At 33.6% G+C, this 24,134-nt stretch overlaps 1 protein-coding gene across 1 annotated transcript in view; it reads right to left on the bottom strand.

Annotated features, from left to right (window-relative positions):
• The window catches only part of LOC149934855 (sodium/potassium/calcium exchanger 4-like), a 135,255-nt gene that overhangs the window by 27,181 nt on the left and 83,940 nt on the right, over nucleotides 1-24,134 (bottom strand). Inside the window, exon 2 of the mRNA XM_090180649.1 lies at nucleotides 9,924-10,403. Coding sequence (XP_090036775.1) covers nucleotides 9,924-10,403 — 480 coding nt within the window. The remainder of the gene's footprint in view (nucleotides 1-9,923; nucleotides 10,404-24,134) is intronic.

Below are 24,134 nucleotides of genomic sequence, written 5' to 3'. Positions count from 1 at the left end.
TTTGACCACTTTACTTTAAATTTCAAATTTCGTGAGTTTCATCGTTTTTTCGCGCCATCTAGGAACCGAAATTGGAATCTATTTTTTAAATTCATGTTGTCATGAGTTTAATTACTGAATGCAGCTAAAGAAGGTTCGATAATTGAAGCTCCAAATATTTTAAATAGCCCAAGAGGTTACTATAAAAAGCATGATAATGGTTTATTGTTAACAAGTAAAGAGAAAAATATAATTTTAAACGTCTATAGCTCATTAAGACAACGTTACCCCAAGAAAGCGTGGTAACTATTTTAAAAGAAACTGCCGATTTAACTGGTAAGAGGTAGAAATAAATTTACAAAATTAAATAAGTGTACATTCTATTTTAAATTTAAGAATGATAGGAATGCCTTATCTTTTAAATTTGCTCGCCACCACAATTACGAAATTAAAAATAAAGATTCCAATTTCGGTCTCTAGATGGCGCTAAAAGACGACAAAAAGAGCAAAATTTGAATTTGACCGTAAAATGACCAAATTCAAATTTCGCGCGGTGGAATGACCGGAAACGATCTGAAGCATCCTTGCGCCGATTGTACTATATATTTTGTCTTTCTTAGCCTGCAACTCACTATAGTTAGGCCTAACTGAGTTTTTTTGCGTCGAAACGAAAAACGTTTGTTAAACCTAACTGAGAGTTTTGCGTCACATTTTGAAAACAAATGGCGTTTATAAAGTTTGCAGCTTTGGCCACTCTTGCCTTTGGCTTTAGAAATGTTTGGCGCCACTGTACGGGGTAATTTGAAAAATTGAAAGGTTCTTCCATAAAGATTGCTTTTCAGGTTATATTCCCTTTAAGAACCTACTTTTTGCCAATTTTTATTACTCCATTGAAATACTTTCAAGTGTTTAGTGTGATCTAAATCAATGATTTTATAAAATAAAATAATTTTATTTTAATCAGCAAACCCAGTTTTTAATTAAAGATAATTTACAAAACCTTTTTTCGTTTCGTAAGGCGAGGATAAATAACGATCAGTTCCACTCCAATCTTGGAGTTCATTTATTCCCCATAAGCAGTTCTGTTGGTCTAGACTGAGAGACAACAATAATCACAAACTGTACCTCCATTTTGCATCGCATCCGAGCTGGCGTATATTACACAGTAAGAGCCCCGTGAAATCATCCTTATCCAGTAATCAGAGTTTTGGAGCGTGGCAAATTTCCAGGGCCCGTGAATAATAAATTATAAGGTTAACGATAAGTCTGTATTTAATCAGATAATAATTAAATTAATGAAAGAAAAATCTACAGACGCCGTAACGACATCGTGCAATTATTCAAAATAAAAATAATATCAGGCCGAAGAGAAGTGAGGCTTTCGGAATTTGAATAGGCTTTAGATTATTCAGTAGTAATTGTATTGGAATAAAAATGAAAGGAAAATGATTTAATTAATTTAAATAGGAAGTTCGCTTCAATGTTTTTGCATATATAGTTTGTGTGAAGGTTTAAATAGAATATAAATTTAAAAATGCCTAGTCAAAATGCTTTGACGACACGGATGAGCTAAGAACGCTAGGCCTAACGTCGTCCGCTAATTAATATTGGGCACGTGTTTAGTATTTGGATAGAAATCTTTCCAATATTTGACACAACGGCGCTACAAGCGGCGCTGCAGTAAAAGCACCAAGCGCGCCATTTGGTTTCGGGTCCAGTAACTATTCGTCCCAGATGGAACGCGTATAAATAGAAGCACGAATCCGAAGAGCCGATTAACTAAAAGCTAAGCCTTGGCCTGGGATAAAGCCAATCTCGAAGATAGCGGCTTTTAAAGGAGATTTCCCCGCGAAACTATTGTTGGGGCTTTTGGAAAGGTCGGCCGAGTTGCCCGGAAACGATTTGAATGAAAGCGGAAGGGAATATAGGGCAGACCATAACGGCGAGGGACTTTTAATTTTATTTCCACTCGCTGCGGAACGACCAAGAGCCAGATAGAGAGATGGTTTAGCTCATTTACGGCCGATACCGTTCTCTGTCCGTTTTTATTGCTCGTTTTCCCGTTCGTGCGACATACTCCAGGGATGGGCGGCCTCACATTATTTTGAGCGGAATTGAGCGATAAATAATAGTTCTTAAAAAGAGCGAAAATGAAATGGGACGAGCGAAGATTTACTTTCGAAAAAAGAAAGCGATAAAATGGTGGAGTGATAATTTCGTTTCTCAATAGAGCTCGTAATGAGAGGAGTGCCAATTTCGTTTCTCAATAAAGCTCGTAATGAGAGGAAGGCTAATTTCGTTTCTCAATAGAGCTCGTAATGGGAGGAGTGCCAATTTCGTTTCTCAATAGAGCTCGTAATAAGAGGAGTGCCAATTTAGTTTCTCAATAAAGCTCGTAATGAGAGGAGGGCTAATTTCGTTTCTCAATAGAGCTCGTAATGGGAGGAGTGCCAATTTCGTTTCTCAATAGAGCTCGTAATAAGAGGAGTGCCAATTTAGTTTCTCAATAAAGCTCGTAATGAGAGGAGTGCTAATTTCGTTTCTCAATAGAGCTCGTAATGAGAGGAGTGCCAATTTCGTTTCTCAATAGAGCTCGTAATGAGAGGAGTGCCAATTTCGTTTCTCAATAGAGTTCGTAATTAGAGGAGTGCCAATTTCGTTTCTGAATAGAGTTCGTAATTAGAGGAGTGCCAATTTCGTTTCTCAATAGAGTTCGTAATTAGAGGAGTGCCAATTTCGTTTCTCAATAGAGTTCGTAATTAGAGGAGTGCCAATTTCGTTTCTCAATAGAGTTCGTAATTAGAGGAGTGCCAATTTCGTTACTCAATAGAGGTCGTAATGAGAGGAGTGCCAATTTCGTTTCTCAATAGAGTTCGTCATGAGAGGAGTGCCAATTTCGTTTCTCAATAGAGGTCATAATGAGAGGAGTGCCAATTTCGTTTCTCAATAGAGTTCGTAATTAGAGGAGTGCCAATTTAGTTTCTCAATAGAGTTCGTAATTAGAGGAGTGCCAATTTCGTTTCTCAATAGAGTTCGTAATTAGAGGAGTGCCAATTTCGTTTCTCAATAGAGTTCGTAATTAGAGGAGTGCCAATTTCGTTACTCAATAGAGGTCGTAATGAGAGGAGTGCCAATTTCGTTTCTCAATAGAGGTCGTAATGAGAGGAGTGCCAATTTCGTTTGTCGAATGAACGCGAACAGAGAAGAGAGCCGAGTTCGTTATTAAAATGAGCGCGAAAAAGAGGGAAACGTCGATTTCGTTCGTCAAATGAACGCGAACAGAGAAGAGAGCCGATTTCGTTTCTCAAAAGAACGCGAATAAAGAGGAACGTTAATTTCATTTATCAAATGAGCGCAAACAGAGAAGAGAACCGATTTCGTTAGTCAAATGAAACCGTTAATTTGATTAACGAAATTGGCTCTCCTCTCTTACCGCGTTAATTTGATAACGAAATGAGAAACGCAACAATTCCGTTATTCAAATGAACGCGTAAAGAGGAGCACCGATTTCGTTATTGAAGGGTACGGGAACCGATTTCCTTTCCAAATTGAGCGTTTGTATATTGAGCTTTACGTGAGCTGAGCGGTGTTTCAGTGAAAATGTCCATCACTGTCATACTCTACGGTCGAATGAGGCGAGCGATAATTAATGGGCTGGCATTGCGGAAAAGCAAGCGATCTATTCTTAGTATAAATGGGCGCGACGATTTAACTAGATTGAACTCCCGCTACCAGCAGAGTCAGCAGCCCCACCTGGGAGAGGAAATATATAAATAGAAATAACGCTTCTCGCATTACAATTACAAATACCAGGTGCATATAAGTGGGAAAGTACTCGATAATAAAATTTCACAAAAATTCGTGCCGCTAAAATATTCCAATGGCGTTTTCTTGTGACAATTCGATTTCCCAGTTCCATTTCTTAATGACATTACGTATTTCAGTAGCTTCTTCATTCGGTTGCCAGCCTCGTGGTTATCTTAAAACTGACCTAGACGGACCATACATCACTCGAAATTATTTCGTTAATGAGCACTTATTTTGTCACATGATTTCCAGTAACTCTGAACTGAACAATACCATTTCCGCCATTTTCCAGCTCCATGCAGTGGTAGATTAACTATAACCCGAGTACCTCGGTTGAGCATGAATTAGCAACATTTTTATATTCTATTATCTGGGGCTCCTCTAACTGTCCAGGCCCCTAGGCTGAGTATTAGCTAGCACCAAATCCGGCTCTTTCTTCCACTGTCTAACTTTTTTATTCTATCCACTGGGTTGCCATAGTACACAGTCAGGGAATTTGAATATGGGTCTAAAATTCAAGGAAAAGTCTGGGAATTTGAATATGGGTCTAAAATTCAAGGAAAAGTCCGGTAATTTGAATATAGGTCTAAAATTCAAGGAAAAGTCAGGGAATTTGAATATGGGTCTAAAATTCGGGGAAAAGTCCGGAAATTTGAATATGGGTCTAAACATCAGGGAATTTGAATATGGGTCTATAAATCAGGAAATTTTAACATGGGTCTAAAAGTCAGGGGTATTTAAACATGGGTCTACAAGTCAGGGGAATTTGAATATGGGTCTAAAAATAATGGAATTTGAACATGGGTCTAAAAATCAGGAAGTTTGAACATGGGTATAAAAGTCAAGGGAATTTGAATATGGGTCTAAACGTCAGGGAACTTTAAAAATTAGCCTAAAAATCAGGGAAATATCAAATAATTTAATTTCGGTTGCAAATAGGAAACCTTTATTAAAATATAGGTTAAAAAATAAAAAAGTTGTCACAAAATAAGTCAGGGAAAGTCTCCTGAGATGGTCAGGGAAAACCTGGAAAAGCCTACTCTCCTCAACCGACCCGGCCTACCACTCCTAATTTTGTTCAGTTCTATCCTACGTCCCCCGAAATATCTCGGCCCCTAGGCTTAGCCCTAGTGGCCAACCCAGCCTATTGGTGAATCCGCCATTGGCAAACTACGCGAAATTTCAAAGAGGGGTCGAGAAGGGAGATGAACTTTAATACAAACAAAGCTCCACTACTTGAAACACGAAACCCCTCTGGTAAACACGTGAGAAGTAGCAACTTATCAATTGGTTCAAAATGTATTATCAGATTTTTGAAAAACGTTGCTATCGCCCTCTCTACTTCTTCCGGGGAAACTCGCATCACTGCCGACTTTTACTGACGCGCCTAGCAGGGAATTGGCTGTAAATTGGAAGAGCAGACCGAAAAGAATTAGCGCCATCTCTTCATCTTGCTGGTAAAACTATTTTTGCAGTTCTACCAACCAGTTTTCAAGAAATAGGGGGAGTTGGCCCTCCTTAATTGAGTCCTTGTCTTTCCTCCTCCATGGTATGTGTTTCAATTTTAGTTTCATTTTTGTTTTGCGCAATACGCTTCTACATACTTAAAATATTTGCACAATGCGCTTCTACGTTCTTCAAATATTTGCACAATGCACTCCTACATACTCAAAATATTTGCACAATGCGCTTCTACGTTCTTCAAATATTTGCACAATGCGCTTCTTCGTTCTTCAAATATTTGCACAATGCGCTTCTACGTTCTTCAAATATTTGCACAATGCGCTCCTACACACTTAAAACATTTGCGCAATGCGCTTCTACGTTCTTCAAATATTTGCACAATGCGCTCCTACATACTTAAAATATTTGCGCAATTTACTTCTAGATTCTTAAAATATTTGCGCAATGCGCTTCTACATTCTTAAAGTATTATCCAATCAGGAATAACCTATACCACGAATCCATACCTCTACTTGGAATGCTTATCCTGGCGTATCGCGTATGGTAAGATCACTCTGACGGCTTTGGCCCCGCCTACGAGAGAGAGAAAAAATCCCGTCTGCGCGCGCTCCCCTCTTACGTAGTTGTTTGTTAAGTTAATATAGTGACGTCAAAAAACCGTCAGCAACATCGAGACGAAAAGCTGCCGCGATAAGCATTCCAAGTAGAGGTGTGGATTCTTGCCTATACTTGTTCTCTACCCATAAACTTGAAAGCTCTCGTGTAATTTGAAAACTCACGAGTAAGGACTTGTTTAAAATAGGGTTCTCGAGCCTTGCTTTTTTTCGAGTTTTTGTAATAACTTTTTCGAGTACTCGACTCGATACTCGATCGAAATCGAACATGCTTATATAATCTTCAAACGATGTTGAGACCCTTTATAGTACCATAAATGAAGAAACTTTCATATTAAAAATTAGTCACCGCGTATACGTTCTCCATTAACGTTTGATTGCGTGGGCTTAACTTCAATTATATCCCTTTTTCTTTCGGATAAATCAGACGCCCGTACCGAGTGGCGATCTGGTTTTATCGCGCCGCTATCAGGTAATAAAACGTACTTGCTAATGCCCGCTCTGGCCTCACGGTAAAATAACACAAAGGGGGCCGAAAAAGGGGGAAATACTTCCAATCTTCTCTTTGCCAGTGAAATAAAACCCTGTTACTGCTCCATTAGTCCGCAAAAGCGAGCTTCTCCTCCGAACGCAATCAGAGCGCCGCGCTAAGGACATCTAGGGGGGACTCGGTAAGCGGAAAAAAATCTACAACAAAGAACCACCTCTTTATTAATTCAAAAGCGGTAGAAAAAATCTCATTTTCGGGCGCGCAAAGATGGTACTCGAACGTTCTATTCGAGTTTAAAAGGGGAATTCATTTTTAGTTTCACATCCGACTGATATTTCGAGTGTAACTATTGCTACGGTTGAAATGTAGAAAATTAGGTGTTGTGTTGCTGTTGTTGTTGCTGCTGTTGACACAATATTTTCAGATTCAAATTCCCTGACTATTCCCTGTTTTCCCTGACTTTTTATGGCCAAAATTTTTATTTTACTTTTATCAGAACTTAATAAATATAAATAGACTTATATTTTGGTAAAAAGGTTATTGCAATGTTGAAAAAATTAGCCAATCTTCCAAGGAAATAAATGATAATCTTAGAATTTGTATACCTAGAGTTTAATTTCCTTAAAAAATTGTCAAGATAAAATTGAATTCACTGACTTTTCCCTGAATGTTTACAAATTCTTAAAATTCCTTGACCTTTCCCTGACTTTTAAGGCCCATTTTTAAATTATCTGTTTACCCTGACGCGTGGCAACCCTGTCATTCGCAATACCTTCAATAGTCTTCGATCAGGAAAACCAGGAAATTAAATTCCTTTTCCAAAACGTCTATAAAGGTTCTCTAACGTCTAAACTGAGTTTGGTACCTTGAAGTTATACTTCTCAAACTCGGCCTATTGTCTCTAAAGCCTAAATTTTCATATAGCCGTGGAAAATAATAACAATTGTAAATTATAATTCTACAGTCAGCGAATGCAAATAGGCCTTTCTATAACTTGTTTTGAGGTTGCTGCTGCGTCACGGGTGACGTATCGTCGATCGATGAGGTTTTACTACGAAAAGCCCTGGACATAAGAGTAAATTTTAACGAAGAACCCTGTTTTTAAGCATAAACTGAACTGAACTTCTACGTATTTCGTGACAAATGAGCTACATAGAAATAAGTTCAACAAGCGTAGCTTATTTTATAGAAAGGACTTTTAAAGCAACTGTCGGCTCTATCATTGCCAATTTGCCACCTGTATTATGAAAAGGCCCCTGTTATCACAGATGGCCTTGAATCTATCCGATTCTAAAAAAAAAATCGACTTTAGTGGAGAGCGTGGTGCCATCTATTAATGGCAAAGGAAGTTAAGTGCAAAATAGCCAAATAATAACTTTTACTTCATTTAGTGGGCTTTAACCTAAACTATATATTCCATGTAAAATATGTTGTTTAAAATTACTGTAATTTATGTCATTGACCAATTTACAAATGGTCCAATCAACGCTAGGGGTACCTATAAGTAAAAATGTAGCTTAACTAACTGGTTTTAATTACGACGATAGCGGCATCCGTTGAAAAAAGAGCGAATACACGTCGAGCCGACACTTGCTTTAAAAAATGATCTTCCCTTTTTGAAAATATCCCACTTCTGAATTTTCCAGATACGTACAGATTTTTAGGGCGTTTCCATTCTTAGTTACGTCTGTACGTTCTTGGTGAAACTTATATACGGCAAGGCCGCCTTGTTGCTCTTCCAGATCCTATTAAGTGCGGATAAAAAGCTCCTTTTCTCTGTTTTTTTTTCTCTTTTTTAGGTGTTAGCAAGAGTTATAATAGTAAAGAATGGTTTTCAACTCGCAGATTTCTTCAGGTACTCGTTTATCATTTTTACATACGCTTATGAATATTTCAAACACGGCATAGCTCAAAATTTGGCCTAAGCAAGTTAAAGTTTAAGTTGAAGTTTGCACCGCCTTTTTCCTACCTACACTAATTCTAAGCGAGTAATTTTTCGCGTAATATCAGAAGTATATAATATAACTCTTAAGACAGAAGTATTTTTCATCCTAACCTGTTATGTTAAGGGTTGGTAATTGGACAACACGTTCAGTTTGAACATAATTTTGTTTGGTTTTAATAATTTGGGCCAAATTGGAATTAAGGAGAATTTCGTACATTTATTGTTATTAAATTAAATATAAAACTTTTGTGATTGTTACTTTGACCAAAGTTTAATTTGGAACTGTTCAGATTGAATCGAATTTTGTTTCGTTTTAATAATTTGGACCAAATCTAAATTAAGTATATTTTAGTACAACAATTATTATTAAATAAAATATAACACATTTGGTATTGTAACTTTGTGCTTTGATCAAAGTTGAATTAGGATCTGTTCAGTTTGAATCCAATTTTGTTTGATTTTAATCATTTGGACCAAATCGGATTTAAGTAGAATTTAATAAATTAATTGTTATTAAATCCAATATAAAACATTTGGGATTGTAACATTGATCAAAGTTGAATTTGGATCTGTCCAATTTTGTAAATAATTTAGTTTGGTTTTAATAATTTGGACCAAATTGGAATTAAGTAGAATTTAATACATAAATAATTGTTAAATCAAATATAGAACATTTGGGATTGCAACTTTGATCAAAGTTGAATTAGGATCTGTTCAGTTTGAATCCAATTTTGTTTAGTTTTAATAATTTGGAGCAAATTAGAATTAAGAAGAAGTTAATACATAAATTATAGTTAAATAAAATGTAAAACATTGGGGATCGAAGTTGAGTTGGGATCTGTCTAAATTTTGATATAATTTTGATCCACCATTTTCATAGGGGGAAACTTGTAAATTTACACAGTTTCGATTAATCGTTGCAACCTATTATTTAAGTTTCAGAACACCATGCATTTTTAGATTGGTACCAATCTACGTAACACTGACTCTCTAATTGGACTGAAATGGTAGTATTTTTCCGTTTAAATTAACACGCAGATTTTTATTCACGATTTTGACTGATAAATACGTTAATTGTGATATCGCTGTTGAACAAAATTGACGTATATAAATGCGAGTCGTTTCTGTTTCGTGATGACCTGGGTTGTTCAAAATGCTTTTTTTCTAAAATTGGTTTTTGTAAATAAAAAATGTAAAATGTAAATTGGTTTTTCAGCTCAAAATAAAAATACAAAATGCATTTTGAAAATGGTTTTTCCAAATGCACAGTTAGTTTATTAAATAATTAATTATTAATAAATAAATCATTGTTAATAAGTAATTAATTATAAATTATAATAATTACAATTAATTAATTATTAAATGATATTTTGAATTTCGCATTTTGCATTTTCAAAATGCATTTTGAACAACCCTGGTGATTACTCTACTTAATAGGCATATTGGCAAAGATTTATAGCTATGAAGAATCACAGAGATACTAGACAGATGAAGCAAACGCTAGAAAACGCTTAGGGACAACGCGTAGTAGCGTGAAGGTAGTTAAATCACGCGCAGACTGTTTAACCTACACGCGCTCCTTCGGCGTTATCTAGCGCGAACTTAACCAAAACTAAGAACTAACCTGGAGAAATGCAGTTTTCAAATTCTCCCTTGGAGGCGGCGGTTGTGGAAAGGTTTTCCCTTTTGGTGGTAGTTTGGCTGGTTTCGGTCGACGGGTTGTGCTTAGAGGTCGTCGACTTCGCTGTGGTGGTCGCGGCCTCCGTCGACGGTTCCTTGGTCGACGTGGTGGTGGTGGTTCTGGCCGTTGTCGATTTGGTCGTCGTAGATGGCTCGGTAGTTGCTTTGGGTGCTGGCGAGTCGGTCTTGGGTGCTGGAGAGTCGGTCTTGGGTGCTGGCGCATCGGTCTTGGGTACTGGCGAGTCGGTCTTGAGCTCAGGCTGCCTGGATGGAGCCGCGCTGGAGCGGACTTCGGGAGCGGGATTGGCAGCAACGTCGCCATCTTGCGGTTGATCGACCGCTTCTTTATCGGGTGGTTTCGTTTCGCTTTCTTCCAACAGGTGGCGTCCCGGTAAGACCTCACGCTCTTCGACGGGCCTCGGATCTGTTCCGTCGTGTAAAAGTTTAATGTTATTAAATCGACACCTAATATCGGCGCAATTTGCAAAGCGTACAATCTAAATGATTCAACAAAGAGTTTAATCGAATCGGTGCAATATACAGGGTGTTTCAAAAGGTTATGCAAAAATGTTAAGGAGTTGTAGGGGGTGAGTTGAAAAGTATGCCTGTTTTGGTGGCATTTTTCTACGATGAGTTAAAAGAGCGCCAGAGAGCTACAAAGTGTGGCCTACTAACCCCTGGAAGTAGGCTGCAAAACCAAGCAGCAGGGAAATACGAACATTAAGGTTTGGGTTCGTGTGATAGGTAAAAAAGGACTTTGTAAACAAATCGAGGTAATCAGCGTAAAAAAGTAAACTTAAACAGTATTTAAAGTCTCTGCTGCCTACTTCCAGGGGCTAGTAGGCCTTACTTTGAAGCTCTCTGGCGCTCTTTTAACTCATCGTGGGTAAACTGGGGAAAATACAGGCACACTTCTCAACTCACCTCCTACAACTCTTTAAAAATTATGCATAAACGCGTGGGGTGGCGGAGTGGTTAGCACTTTCATCTCGCAGCAAGAGGAGCCGGGTTCGATCCCAGCTTGTGGCACTTTGTAAAAAAAAACTCGGAACCACTCCTTCCGCGTTGAGTTTTCAAGTTCTCTCCCCCACTAGACTAAGGGGCTTTCCCTCGAGCTCTTCGGTTTCGCCTTCCGTAAAAACTTGCTGAGGTTAACGGTAATAGTATGTGTAGGGAGCTGTTGGTTCGCGTGGCATGCAGGGCTTGCCACCACCCTCCTGCGAATTGTAACCCGGCCACCTGAATTAATGGCTTTAAAAGTCGCTTGATGACTTAGGCCTAAGGTGGTGCCTTGGGTATTAGCCTAGCGGATTATTATTAAACAGCCTGTAGATGAAAGAGCAAAATTTAAATTAATCCGGTATAGCTTGTATCATTCCCATAGCAACGTGGTTACTATTAATAACGTCAACGGATTCTCTAACGCGATCTCGATTGGGTAAAATGATTCTTAAAACGTTCAAATAATAAAAAATATTTCCCAGACAACAAATCGATTAGTGGCGTGCTCGCTTGACAACGACTCTTCTTTTATAGAATCAAAACAACAGATGGTGGAATAAACGTGCCGCAAACAAAACAGGAGTCCGTCGTATCAATTCTATATTGGGAAGGGTCATTTTCCTGCGCTCCATTTTCGTTCGTTTGTTGGCGAACGGTCGTTTTCTCTCGGGACGCTACGGAAAACAGTCCTTCCCCCGAACTTCATTCGCTAATTTAGGACATCCCCCCTCCGGCGGGAAAGCGTACGAAGATAATAACGTCATCGTAACTTCGCCGATCGTTACTATTTTGATCGTTAATTCCCCTGAAGTAGACAGAAAGAACAGTTTACAAATTGGTACAAGGGCAGATCACTTTCATTATTAGGACACTAAAAAAAAAAAAATATATACTAAAATCTGATTGAAATAAAATCTGTAGATTTGACTGCACAAAGATTAAAAATGATTAAATCTTGATTAAATTTTTATTCATGATTATTAGGACACCCTACGCGTGATTAAACCTGATTGAAATAAAATCTGTAGCTTTGACTGCACAAAGATTAAAAATGATTAAATCTTGATTAAATTTTTATTCATGATTATTAGGACACCCTACGCGTGATTAAACCTGATTGAAATAAAATCTGTAGCTTTGACTGCACAAAGATTAAAAATGATTAAATCTTGATTAAATTTTTATTCATGATTATTAGGACACCCTACGCGTGATTAAACCTGATTGAAATAAAATCTGTAGCTTTGACTGCACAAAGATTAAAAATGATTAAATCTTGATTAAATTTTTATTCATGATTATTAGGACACCCTACGCGTGATTAAACCTGATTGAAATAAAATCTGTAGCTTTGACTGCACAAAGATTAAAAATGATTAAATCTTGATTAAATTTTTATTCATGATTATTAGGACACCCTACGCGTGATTAAACCTGATTGAAATAAAATCTGTAGCTTTGACTGCACAAAGATTAAAAATGATTAAATCTTGAATAAATTTTTATTCATGATTATTAGGACACCCTACGCGTGATTAAACCTGATTGAAATAAAATCTGTAGCTTTGACTGCACAAAGATTAAAAATGATTAAATCTTGATTAAATTTTTATTCATGATTATTAGGACACCCTACGCGTGATTAAACCTGATTGAAATAAAATCTGTAGCTTTGACTGCACAAAGATTAAAAATGATTAAATCTTGATTAAATTTTTATTCATGATTATTAGGACACCCTACGCGTGATTAAACCTGATTGAAATAAAATCTGTAGCTTTGACTGCACAAAGATTAAAAATGATTAAATCTTGAATAAATTTTTATTCATGATTATTAGGACACCCTACGCGTGATTAAACCTGATTGAAATAAAATCTGTAGCTTTGACTGCACAAAGATTAAAAATGATTAAATCTTGATTAAATTTTTATTCATGATTATTAGGACACCCTACGCGTGATTAAACCTGATTGAAATAAAATCTGTAGCTTTGACTGCACAAAGATTAAAAATGATTAAATCTTGATTAAATTTTTATTCATGATTATTAGGACACCCTACGCGTGATTAAACCTGATTGAAATAAAATCTGTAGCTTTGACTGCACAAAGATTAAAAATGATTAAATCTTGATTAAATTTTTATTCATGATTATTAGGACACCCTACGCGTGATTAAACCTGATTGAAATAAAATCTGTAGCTTTGACTGCACAAAGATTAAAAATGATTAAATCTTGAATAAATTTTTATTCATGATTATTAGGACACCCTACGCGTGATTAAACCTGATTGAAATAAAATCTGTAGCTTTGACTGCACAAAGATTAAAAATGATTAAATCTTGATTAAATTTTTATTCATGATTATTAGGACACCCTACGCGTGATTAAACCTGATTGAAATAAAATCTGTAGCTTTGACTGCACAAAGATTAAAAATGATTAAATCTTGATTAAATTTTTATTCATGATTATTAGGACACCCTACGCGTGATTAAACCTGATTGAAATAAAATCTGTAGCTTTGACTGCACAAAGATTAAAAATGATTAAATCTTGATTAAATTTTTATTCATGATTATTAGGACACCCTACGCGTGATTAAACCTGATTGAAATAAAATCTGTAGCTTTGACTGCACAAAGATTAAAAATGATTAAATCTTGAATAAATTTTTATTCATGATTATTAGGACACCCTACGCGTGATTAAACCTGATTGAAATAAAATCTGTAGCTTTGACTGCACAAAGATTAAAAATGATTAAATCTTGATTAAATTTTTATTCATGATTATTAGGACACCCTACGCGTGATTAAACCTGATTGAAATAAAATCTGTAGCTTTGACTGCACAAAGATTAAAAATGATTAAATCTTGATTAAATTTTTATTCATGATTATTAGGACACCCTACGCGTGATTAAACCTGATTGAAATAAAATCTGTAGCTTTGACTGCACAAAGATTAAAAATGATTAAATCTTGAATAAATTTTTATTCATGATTATTAGGACACCCTACGCGTGATTAAACCTGATTGAAATAAAATCTGTAGCTTTGACTGCACAAAGATTAAAAATGATTAAATCTTGATTAAATTTTTATTCATGATTATTAGGACACCCTACGCGTGATTAAACCTGATTGAAATAAAATCTGTAGCTTTGACTGCACAAAGATTAAAAATGATTAAATCTTGATTAAATTTTTATTCATGATTATTAGGACACCCTACGCGTGATTAAACCTGATTGAAATAAAATCTGTAGCTTTGACTGCACAAAGATTAAAAATGATTAAATCTTGAATAAATTTTTATTCATGATTATTAGGACACCCTACGCGTGATTAAACCTGATTGAAATAAAATCTGTAGCTTTGACTGCACAAAGATTAAAAATGATTAAATCTTGATTAAATTTTTATTCATGATTATTAGGACACCCTACGCGTGATTAAACCTGATTGAAATAAAATCTGTAGCTTTGACTGCACAAAGATTAAAAATGATTAAATCTTGATTAAATTTTTATTCATGATTATTAGGACACCCTACGCGTGATTAAACCTGATTGAAATAAAATCTGTAGCTTTGACTGCACAAAGATTAAAAATGATTAAATCTTGAATAAATTTTTATTCATGATTATTAGGACACCCTACGCGTGATTAAACCTGATTGAAATAAAATCTGTAGCTTTGACTGCACAAAGATTAAAAATGATTAAATCTTGATTAAATTTTTATTCATGATTATTAGGACACCCTACGCGTGATTAAACCTGATTGAAATAAAATCTGTAGCTTTGACTGCACAAAGATTAAAAATGATTAAATCTTGATTAAATTTTTATTCATGATTATTAGGACACCCTACGCGTGATTAAACCTGATTGAAATAAAATCTGTAGCTTTGACTGCACAAAGATTAAAAATGATTAAATCTTGATTAAATTTTTATTCATGATTATTAGGACACCCTACGCGTGATTAAACCTGATTGAAATAAAATCTGTAGCTTTGACTGCACAAAGATTAAAAATGATTAAATCTTGATTAAATTTGTATTCATGATTATTAGGACACCCTACGCGTGATTAAACCTGATTGAAATAAAATCTGTAGCTTTGACTGCACAAAGATTAAAAATGATTAAATCTTGAATAAATTTTTATTCATGATTATTAGGACACCCTACGCGTGATTAAACCTGATTGAAATAAAATCTGTAGCTTTGACTGCACAAAGATTAAAAATGATTAAATCTTGATTAAATTTTTATTCATGATTATTAGGACACCCTACGCGTGATTAAACCTGATTGAAATAAAATCTGTAGCTTTGACTGCACAAAGATTAAAAATGATTAAATCTTGATTAAATTTTTATTCATGATTATTAGGACACCCTACGCGTGATTAAACCTGATTGAAATAAAATCTGTAGCTTTGACTGCACAAAGATTAAAAATGATTAAATCTTGAATAAATTTTTATTCATGATTATTAGGACACCCTACGCGTGATTAAACCTGATTGAAATAAAATCTGTAGCTTTGACTGCACAAAGATTAAAAATGATTAAATCTTGATTAAATTTTTATTCATGATTATTAGGACACCCTACGCGTGATTAAACCTGATTGAAATAAAATCTGTAGCTTTGACTGCACAAAGATTAAAAATGATTAAATCTTGATTAAATTTTTATTCATGATTATTAGGACACCCTACGCGTGATTAAACCTGATTGAAATAAAATCTGTAGCTTTGACTGCACAAAGATTAAAAATGATTAAATCTTGAATAAATTTTTATTCATGATTATTAGGACACCCTACGCGTGATTAAACCTGATTGAAATAAAATCTGTAGCTTTGACTGCACAAAGATTAAAAATGATTAAATCTTGATTAAATTTTTATTCATGATTATTAGGACACCCTACGCGTGATTAAACCTGATTGAAATAAAATCTGTAGCTTTGACTGCACAAAGATTAAAAATGATTAAATCTTGATTAAATTTTTATTCATGATTATTAGGACACCCTACGCGTGATTAAACCTGATTGAAATAAAATCTGTAGCTTTGACTGCACAAAGATTAAAAATGATTAAATCTTGAATAAATTTTTATTCATGATTATTAGGACACCCTACGCGTGATTAAACCTGATTGAAATAAAATCTGTAGCTTTGACTGCACAAAGATTAAAAATGATTAAATCTTGATTAAATTTTTATTCATGATTATTAGGACACCCTACGCGTGATTAAACCTGATTGAAATAAAATCTGTAGCTTTGACTGCACAAAGATTAAAAATGATTAAATCTTGATTAAATTTTTATTCATGATTATTAGGACACCCTACGCGTGATTAAACCTGATTGAAATAAAATCTGTAGCTTTGACTGCACAAAGATTAAAAAACATTAAATCTTGATTAAATTTTTATTCATGATTATTAGGACACCCTACGCGTGATTAAACCTGATTGAAATAAAATCTGTAGCTTTGACTGCACAAAGATTAAAAATGATTAAATCTTGATTAAATTTTTATTCATGATTATTAGGACACCCTACGCGTGATTAAACCTGATTGAAATAAAATCTGTAGCTTTGACTGCACAAAGATTAAAAATGATTAAATCTTGATTAAATTTTTATTCATGATTATTAGGACACCCTACGCGTGATTAAACCTGATTGAAATAAAATCTGTAGCTTTGACTGCACAAAGATTAAAAAACATTAAATCTTGATTAAATTTTTATTCATGATTATTAGGACACCCTACGCGTGATTAAACCTGATTGAAATAAAATCTGTAGCTTTGACTGCACAAAGATTAAAAATGATTAAATCTTGATTAAATTTTTATTCATGATTATTAGGACACCCTACGCGTGATTAAACCTGATTGAAATAAAATCTGTAGCTTTGACTGCACAAAGATTAAAAATGATTAAATCTTGATTAAATTTTTATTCATGATTATTAGGACACCCTACGCGTGATTAAACCTGATTGAAATAAAATCTGTAGCTTTGACTGCACAAAGATTAAAAATGATTAAATCTTGATTAAATTTTTATTCATGATTATTAGGACACCCTACGCGTGATTAAACCTGATTGAAATAAAATCTGTAGCTTTGACTGCACAAAGATCAAAAATGATTAAATCTTGAATAAATTTTTATTCATGATTATTAGGACACCCTACGCGTGATTAAACCTGATTGAAATAAAATCTGTAGCTTTGACTGCACAAAGATTAAAAATGATTAAATCTTGATTAAATTTTTATTCATGATTATTAGGACACCCTACGCGTGATTAAACCTGATTGAAATAAAATCTGTAGCTTTGACTGCACAAAGATTAAAAATGATTAAATCTTGATTAAATTTTTATTCATGATTATTAGGACACCCTACGCGTGATTAAACCTGATTGAAATAAAATCTGTAGCTTTGACTGCACAAAGATTAAAAAACATTAAATCTTGATTAAATTTTTATTCATGATTATTAGGACACCCTACGCGTGATTAAACCTGATTGAAATAAAATCTGTAGCTTTGACTGCACAAAGATTAAAAATGATTAAATCTTGAATAAATTTTTATTCATGATTATTAGGACACCCTACGCGTGATTAAACCTGATTGAAATAAAATCTGTAGCTTTGACTGCACAAAGATTAAAAATGATTAAATCTTGATTAAATTTTTATTCATGATTATTAGGACACCCTACGCGTGATTAAACCTGATTGAAATAAAATCTGTAGCTTTGACTGCACAAAGATTAAAAATGATTAAATCTTGATTAAATTTTTATTCATGATTATTAGGACACCCTACGCGTGATTAAACCTGATTGAAATAAAATCTGTAGCTTTGACTGCACAAAGATTAAAAATGATTAAATCTTGAATAAATTTTTATTCATGATTATTAGGACACCCTACGCGTGATTAAACCTGATTGAAATAAAATCTGTAGCTTTGACTGCACAAAGATTAAAAATGATTAAATCTTGATTAAATTTTTATTCATGATTATTAGGACACCCTACGCGTGATTAAACCTGATTGAAATAAAATCTGTAGCTTTGACTGCACAAAGATTAAAAATGATTAAATCTTGATTAAATTTTTATTCATGATTATTAAAACACCCTACGCGTGATTAAACCTGATTGAAATAAAATCTGTAGCTTTGACTGCACAAAGATTAAAAATGATTAAATCTTGATTAAATTTTTATTCGTGATTATTAGGACACCCTACGCGTGATTAAACCTGATTGAAATAAAATCTGTAGCTTTGACTGCACAAAGATTAAAAATGATTAAATCTTGAATAAATTTTTATTCATGATTATTAGGACACCCTACGCGTGATTAAACCTGATTGAAATAAAATCTGTAGCTTTGACTGCACAAAGATTGAAAATGATTAAATCTTGATGAAATTTTTAATCATGATTATTAGAACACCCTACGCGTGATTAAATCTGATTGAAATAAAATCTGTAGCTTTGACTGCACAAAGATTGAAAATGATTAAATCTTGATTACATTTTTAATCATGATTATTAGAACACCCTACGCGTGATTAAATCTGATTGAAATAAAATATGTAGCATTGAAAATGATTAAATCTTGATTAAATTTTTATTCATGATTATTAGGACATCCTACGCGTGATTAAACCTGATTGAAATAAAATCTGTAGATTTGACTGCACAAAGATTAAAAATGATTAAATCTTGAATAAATTTTTATTCATGATTATTAGGACACCCTACGCGTGATTAAACCTGATTGAAATAAAATCTGTAGCTTTGACTGCACAAAGATTAAAAATGATTAAATCTTGATTAAATTTTTAATCATGATTATTAGAACACCCTACGCGTGATTAAATCTGATTGAAATAAAATATGTAGCTTTGACTGCACAAAGATTGAAAATGATTAAATCTTGATTAAATTTTTAATCATGATTATTAGAATACCCTACGCGTGATTAAATCTGATTGAAATAAAATATGTAGCTTTGACTGCACAAAGATTGAAAATGATTAAATCTTGATTAAATTTTTAATCATGATTATTAGAATACCCTACGCGTGATTAAATCTGATTGAAATAAAATATGTAGCTTTGACTGCACAAAGATTGAAAATGATTAAATCTTGATTAAATTTTTATTCATGATTATTAGGACACCCTACGCGTGATTAAACCTGATTGAAATAAAATCTGTAGCTTTGACTGCACAAAGATTAAAAATGATTAAATCTTTATTAAATTTTTATTCATGATTATTAGGACACCCTACGCGTGATTAAACCTGATTGAAATAAAATCTGTAGCTTTGACTGCACAAAGATTAAAAATGATTAAATCTTTATTAAATTTTTATTCATGATTATTAGGACACCCTACGCGTGATTAAATCTGATTGAAATAAAATATGTAGCTTTGACTGCACAAAGATTGAAAATGATTAAATCTTGATTAAATTTTTAATCATGATTATTAGAACACCCTACGCGTGATTAAATCTGATTGAAATAAAATCTGTAGCTTTGACTGCACAAAGATTGAAAATGATTAAATCTTGATTAAATTTTTAATCATGATTATTAGAACACCCTACGCGTGATTAAATCTGATTGAAATAAAATCTGTAGCTTTGACTGCACAAAGATTGAAAATGATTAAATCTTGATGAAATTTTTAATCATGATTATTAGAACACCCTACGCGTGATTAAATCTGATTGAAATAAAATCTGTAGCTTTGACTGCACAAAGATTGAAAATGATTAAATCTTGATTACATTTTTAATCATGATTATTAGAACACCCTACGCGTGATTAAATCTGATTGAAATAAAATCTGTAGCTTTGACTGCACAAAGATTGAAAATGATTAAATCTTGATGAAATTTTTAATCATGATTATTAGAACACCCTACGCGTGATTAAATCTGATTGAAATAAAATCTGTAGCTTTGACTGCACAAAGATTGAAAATGATTAAATCTTGATTACATTTTTAATCATGATTATTAGAACACCCTACGCGTGATTAAATCTGATTGAAATAAAATATGTAGCATTGAAAATGATTAAATCTTGATTAAATTTTTATTCATGATTATTAGGACATCCTACGCGTGATTAAACCTGATTGAAATAAAATCTGTAGATTTGACTGCACAAAGATTAAAAATGATTAAATCTTGAATACATTTTTAACCATGATTATTAGGACACCCTCTAAAAGAGTGAGCTGCCCCTCGGGCGGCGGGAACAAAATTTATCGGCGGCGGCGGTTCGGAACGGCGGCGCTAGGCTAGCCACAGACACTAGGCTCAGTTACAAATTAGTTAATTGTTGTTCACGCGCCTTCTAAATAATTTAAAACGGCGCGACGTTCCTTGAAGAAACTTCCGGTTTCCCAATAAAGCCTTAACACGTTTTTCGTGTCACAGCGTATTAGTGTTTTCCGTACTTTTTCTCCGCGGCTTTTCAAACTTTTCTGATAAAGTGCCTTTATGTGGGGCAAATGTATGGCAATATACACAAACAAAGACGGCCGGAAAACGAAGATGTCTCCACCAAACAAGAATAAAACGCCGAAAAAAGGGAGAGAAAATCTACTTAGACATCAAGTCAAAAAGGCCGACTCTAAAGCCGCTCGTATACGAGGATACGAGGTAATAAAACTTCAAGTCGCGGGGGTAATTTGTGCACTGCGGACGTGGCTATACACGGTACCAAGTTAGGCCTTTGCGCAGTTTGCAGTTTCTCTAATATCTCGGGAAGAAGATTTTTTTTTATTCTGACGCTTTATCTAAGAAATGAAATTGTACCGGGTGTGGAGATTTTCACGATCAGGAAAAAAATCTCAATAAATATCGTTGAATTAAAAATTATTGTGGCAAAATTTCAATTTTAATTTTATAGCAAATGCCGGCTTGACGTGCATTACCTCTTCAGATGTCGCTAACGTCGAAATCAAAACAAGTTACTTAAGCTATATTTTGACCCAAAAGGCGGGACACAAAAGTACCCCTCACGTTGATTGGCTCGTTTGTAAATTTGACAATAACTTAAATTACATTAATTTTTAACAATATATTTTATATGGGATATTTAACTAAGGTTAAAGCCCACTAACAATGTAAGTAGAGTATAAATTGACTAATTATAATAATAATATATGGTTCTCTGACGACGTTTATGTTTCGCTATTTTGAATTTTAGCTTCCTGTGATATTTATAGATGGTACCATGCTCTCCAGTTAAGTCTTTTTTTTTTTGTAAGAATCGGATAGATTCATTGCCATCTCTAATTACAAGGGCCTTATCATTATACAGTTGGCAACGATAGAGCCGAAAGTTGCTCTAAAATTGTTTGAAATGTATCAGGGTATGATTGAAATTAATGGAAGAAATATAATTTTTAATTTTATGAAGTTTGAATAAGGGATATATTATTTTAATTTACTTCTACCATAAATGATAAGTAATCTAATGATTAGAAGTACGACCCTTTCTATGGTTTTAAGTTTCTAACGCAAATTTTTCGACCGAACGTTTTTTCAACCTCGTCCAACTTCCGACTTGCAACCTAACTGAATAGTATATTATCGTACTTGGTAGTAGTAGATTTCGGCTAGGGCATATTTTAGACACTAGGGGGCTCTGTGCTAAACAAAAAATTGATGGCGGAATAACTCTGAAAATAGTTCGGCTGTGGTTGTTAATTTTCATACATATATTTATTGTTACTTACGCTACTACCAAGAATATATCCAGCTACGTAAAAGTATGGAACTTTAGAGATTCTAAACCTAGTAAAAAATCGTCTACTCTCTAATTTTCGTGAAACTTTATCCCACAGAACATCGCCACCTATGTATACGTTTCGTGATTGAAAAGGAGACGAACTTTTGCAACGAAGAATGCTACGGTGGTATACCAGAGGCTAATGCTAATGCCGCATATTCTTAGGTACCCTAATATATTCTTGGTACTATGTTCTAAGTAAGAGATTGGCAGACACGGTCTTGCGGGAAATTTACGGAAAGCTGGTTAATTTTATTTTCCCCTCGATGAGACTGACATTTTGTGTGAGTGATGAGCCACTGACGTAATTCTGATGGCCATGGACGCCCGCCGGCATTTATCAAAAGGGAGACCATTTTCAGACATAGTCCAAACGGGGGTGAATCTTCGTTACTTTTTTAACATATTTATAGTTCAACAAAGGGGTCCCGTTTTCCCATCTCACGGGTTGCCATGCTAATGGCTTGGGCCGTAGTATCAGCTTGCTAACTATTTGATATTTTAAGTTTTTTCTAGAGGTCGGTGATGGTTATTCAATAGATAAAGCTCTCAAAACTATTCGTAAAATGTTTTGATCAAGTAATTTATATTTCTGTATTATCCGATTAATTTTTTGATAAATTTGTAAAATTAATCGAAAAAACGACGTTTTTTTTCGATAAAAAGCTCAAATTTTACGAATAATACATGTTTTTTAAACATTTTCCGAAATATTAAAGGGAATATAACCTCAGGTATTTGGTGTGGAACACCAACGTTTGCAGCTCGGGCCGCTCATGCCTTTGGCTTTAAAAATGTTTGGCGCCACTATACAGGGGAATTTAAAAAATTGAAGGGGTCTTCCATAAAGATTGCTTTGCAGGTTATATTCCCTTTAACCGGTGAATTTCTTTGTTTACTTTTTTTTCCCGAAAAAAATCAATTTAAACATGGATAATGATTAACCGTTCCCGACCTCTAGTTTTTTCTTTATAAAGAAATGATAATTAAATAATCGATTTGAAGAAACTTTCCGAATGCTAGTAGTTTTTAATTGTATTATTATCTTTTTTTCTTCAAATGTATGCACGTATATTGTTTTTAAGATTTTTTGTGTAACACTAATAAAAAACTGTTTAAAAATTTTAAACTAAAAAAGAAATAAAAAGAAAACCAAAAAACATAGTTTAAAAAAGTTAATATAACAACAAACAACCAACCTCTGTACAATTTTAAAAAGTGTAATAACATATTATTGTACAGAATAAAAACAGTTTTGAATTGAATTGAATAATTATTGAAATTAATGAAAATATTGAGCGCCTAGGCTAATTTTTTTAGGCCGTTTAAGTTCAATAATTTTTGCTATGTCATTTTTGAGGGCCTTCGAGTTTTAAAAGGTGACTCTTTAAGTTTGTGACCCATTTTATTCTGAATTTGTTCCGCTAACCAAATAAATTACAAGTACATCCCTAGATCGAAAAATTGTTTTCTTAAAAATTTTAAAAATTTGACTATGGGAAAGTGGCATTAACGGCCGGGTTTAAATCGTGATTTAAATCAAGATATTAAATAAATGATTATAACGTATTTTATTGGAAGTATAAAGCAATGGAAGAAAATCGTTTCTAAAACAATTCGAATGCAAAGCCAATCCGGCTATAATAAAATTTTGAGTAGTATTTAATTTAATAAGGATTTCGTTTTATTTTAGATTATGTAACGAATAGAAACAAAACGCCTATAAATTATACTGGAAAATAGTCATTAATTATTCAAAATCCATTAATTCAATAAAATAAAAAAATCTATTTCAATAAAAAAATCGATTAATTTGATTTTTATTTAAAAAATCATAAAAAATTGCAGCCTTCCTTAAACGCTATTAGGATCCCCTATTTTGTAAATATATTTTAATTTTTTATATTATTAGCACACCCTTAACTTGTACAATCGTATTAATGTCAAACCTATTGCTTTACACGTATAAAAGTTAAATTAAAATTTAAAATTAATATATTTTCAATCATGTATGTCTGGCAAAAATAAATAATTTTAAATATATTTTGAATTATTCAGGGTTGCCACATTTTTTTCACAATCAAATTCCCTGACTTTTGCAGGTTTTCCCTGACCATCTCCGGAGATTTTCCCTGACTTATTTGGTGCCAAGATTTTGTAATTTTTTTACCTATTTTTTGTAAAAGTTTACTATTTGCAACCGAAATTAAATTATCTGACATTTCCCTGATATTTAAACTATTTGTTTAAAATTCCCTAACGTTTCCCTG

Source organism: Leiobunum rupestre, chromosome 7, assembly GCF_980474605.1.
Source record: "Leiobunum rupestre chromosome 7, qqLeiRupe1.1.hap1, whole genome shotgun sequence".
Taxonomy (NCBI): Eukaryota; Metazoa; Arthropoda; class Arachnida; order Opiliones; family Sclerosomatidae; genus Leiobunum; species Leiobunum rupestre.
The sequence above is the reverse complement of the archived record's forward strand: the minus strand, read 5'-3'. Positions and strand labels throughout refer to the sequence as shown.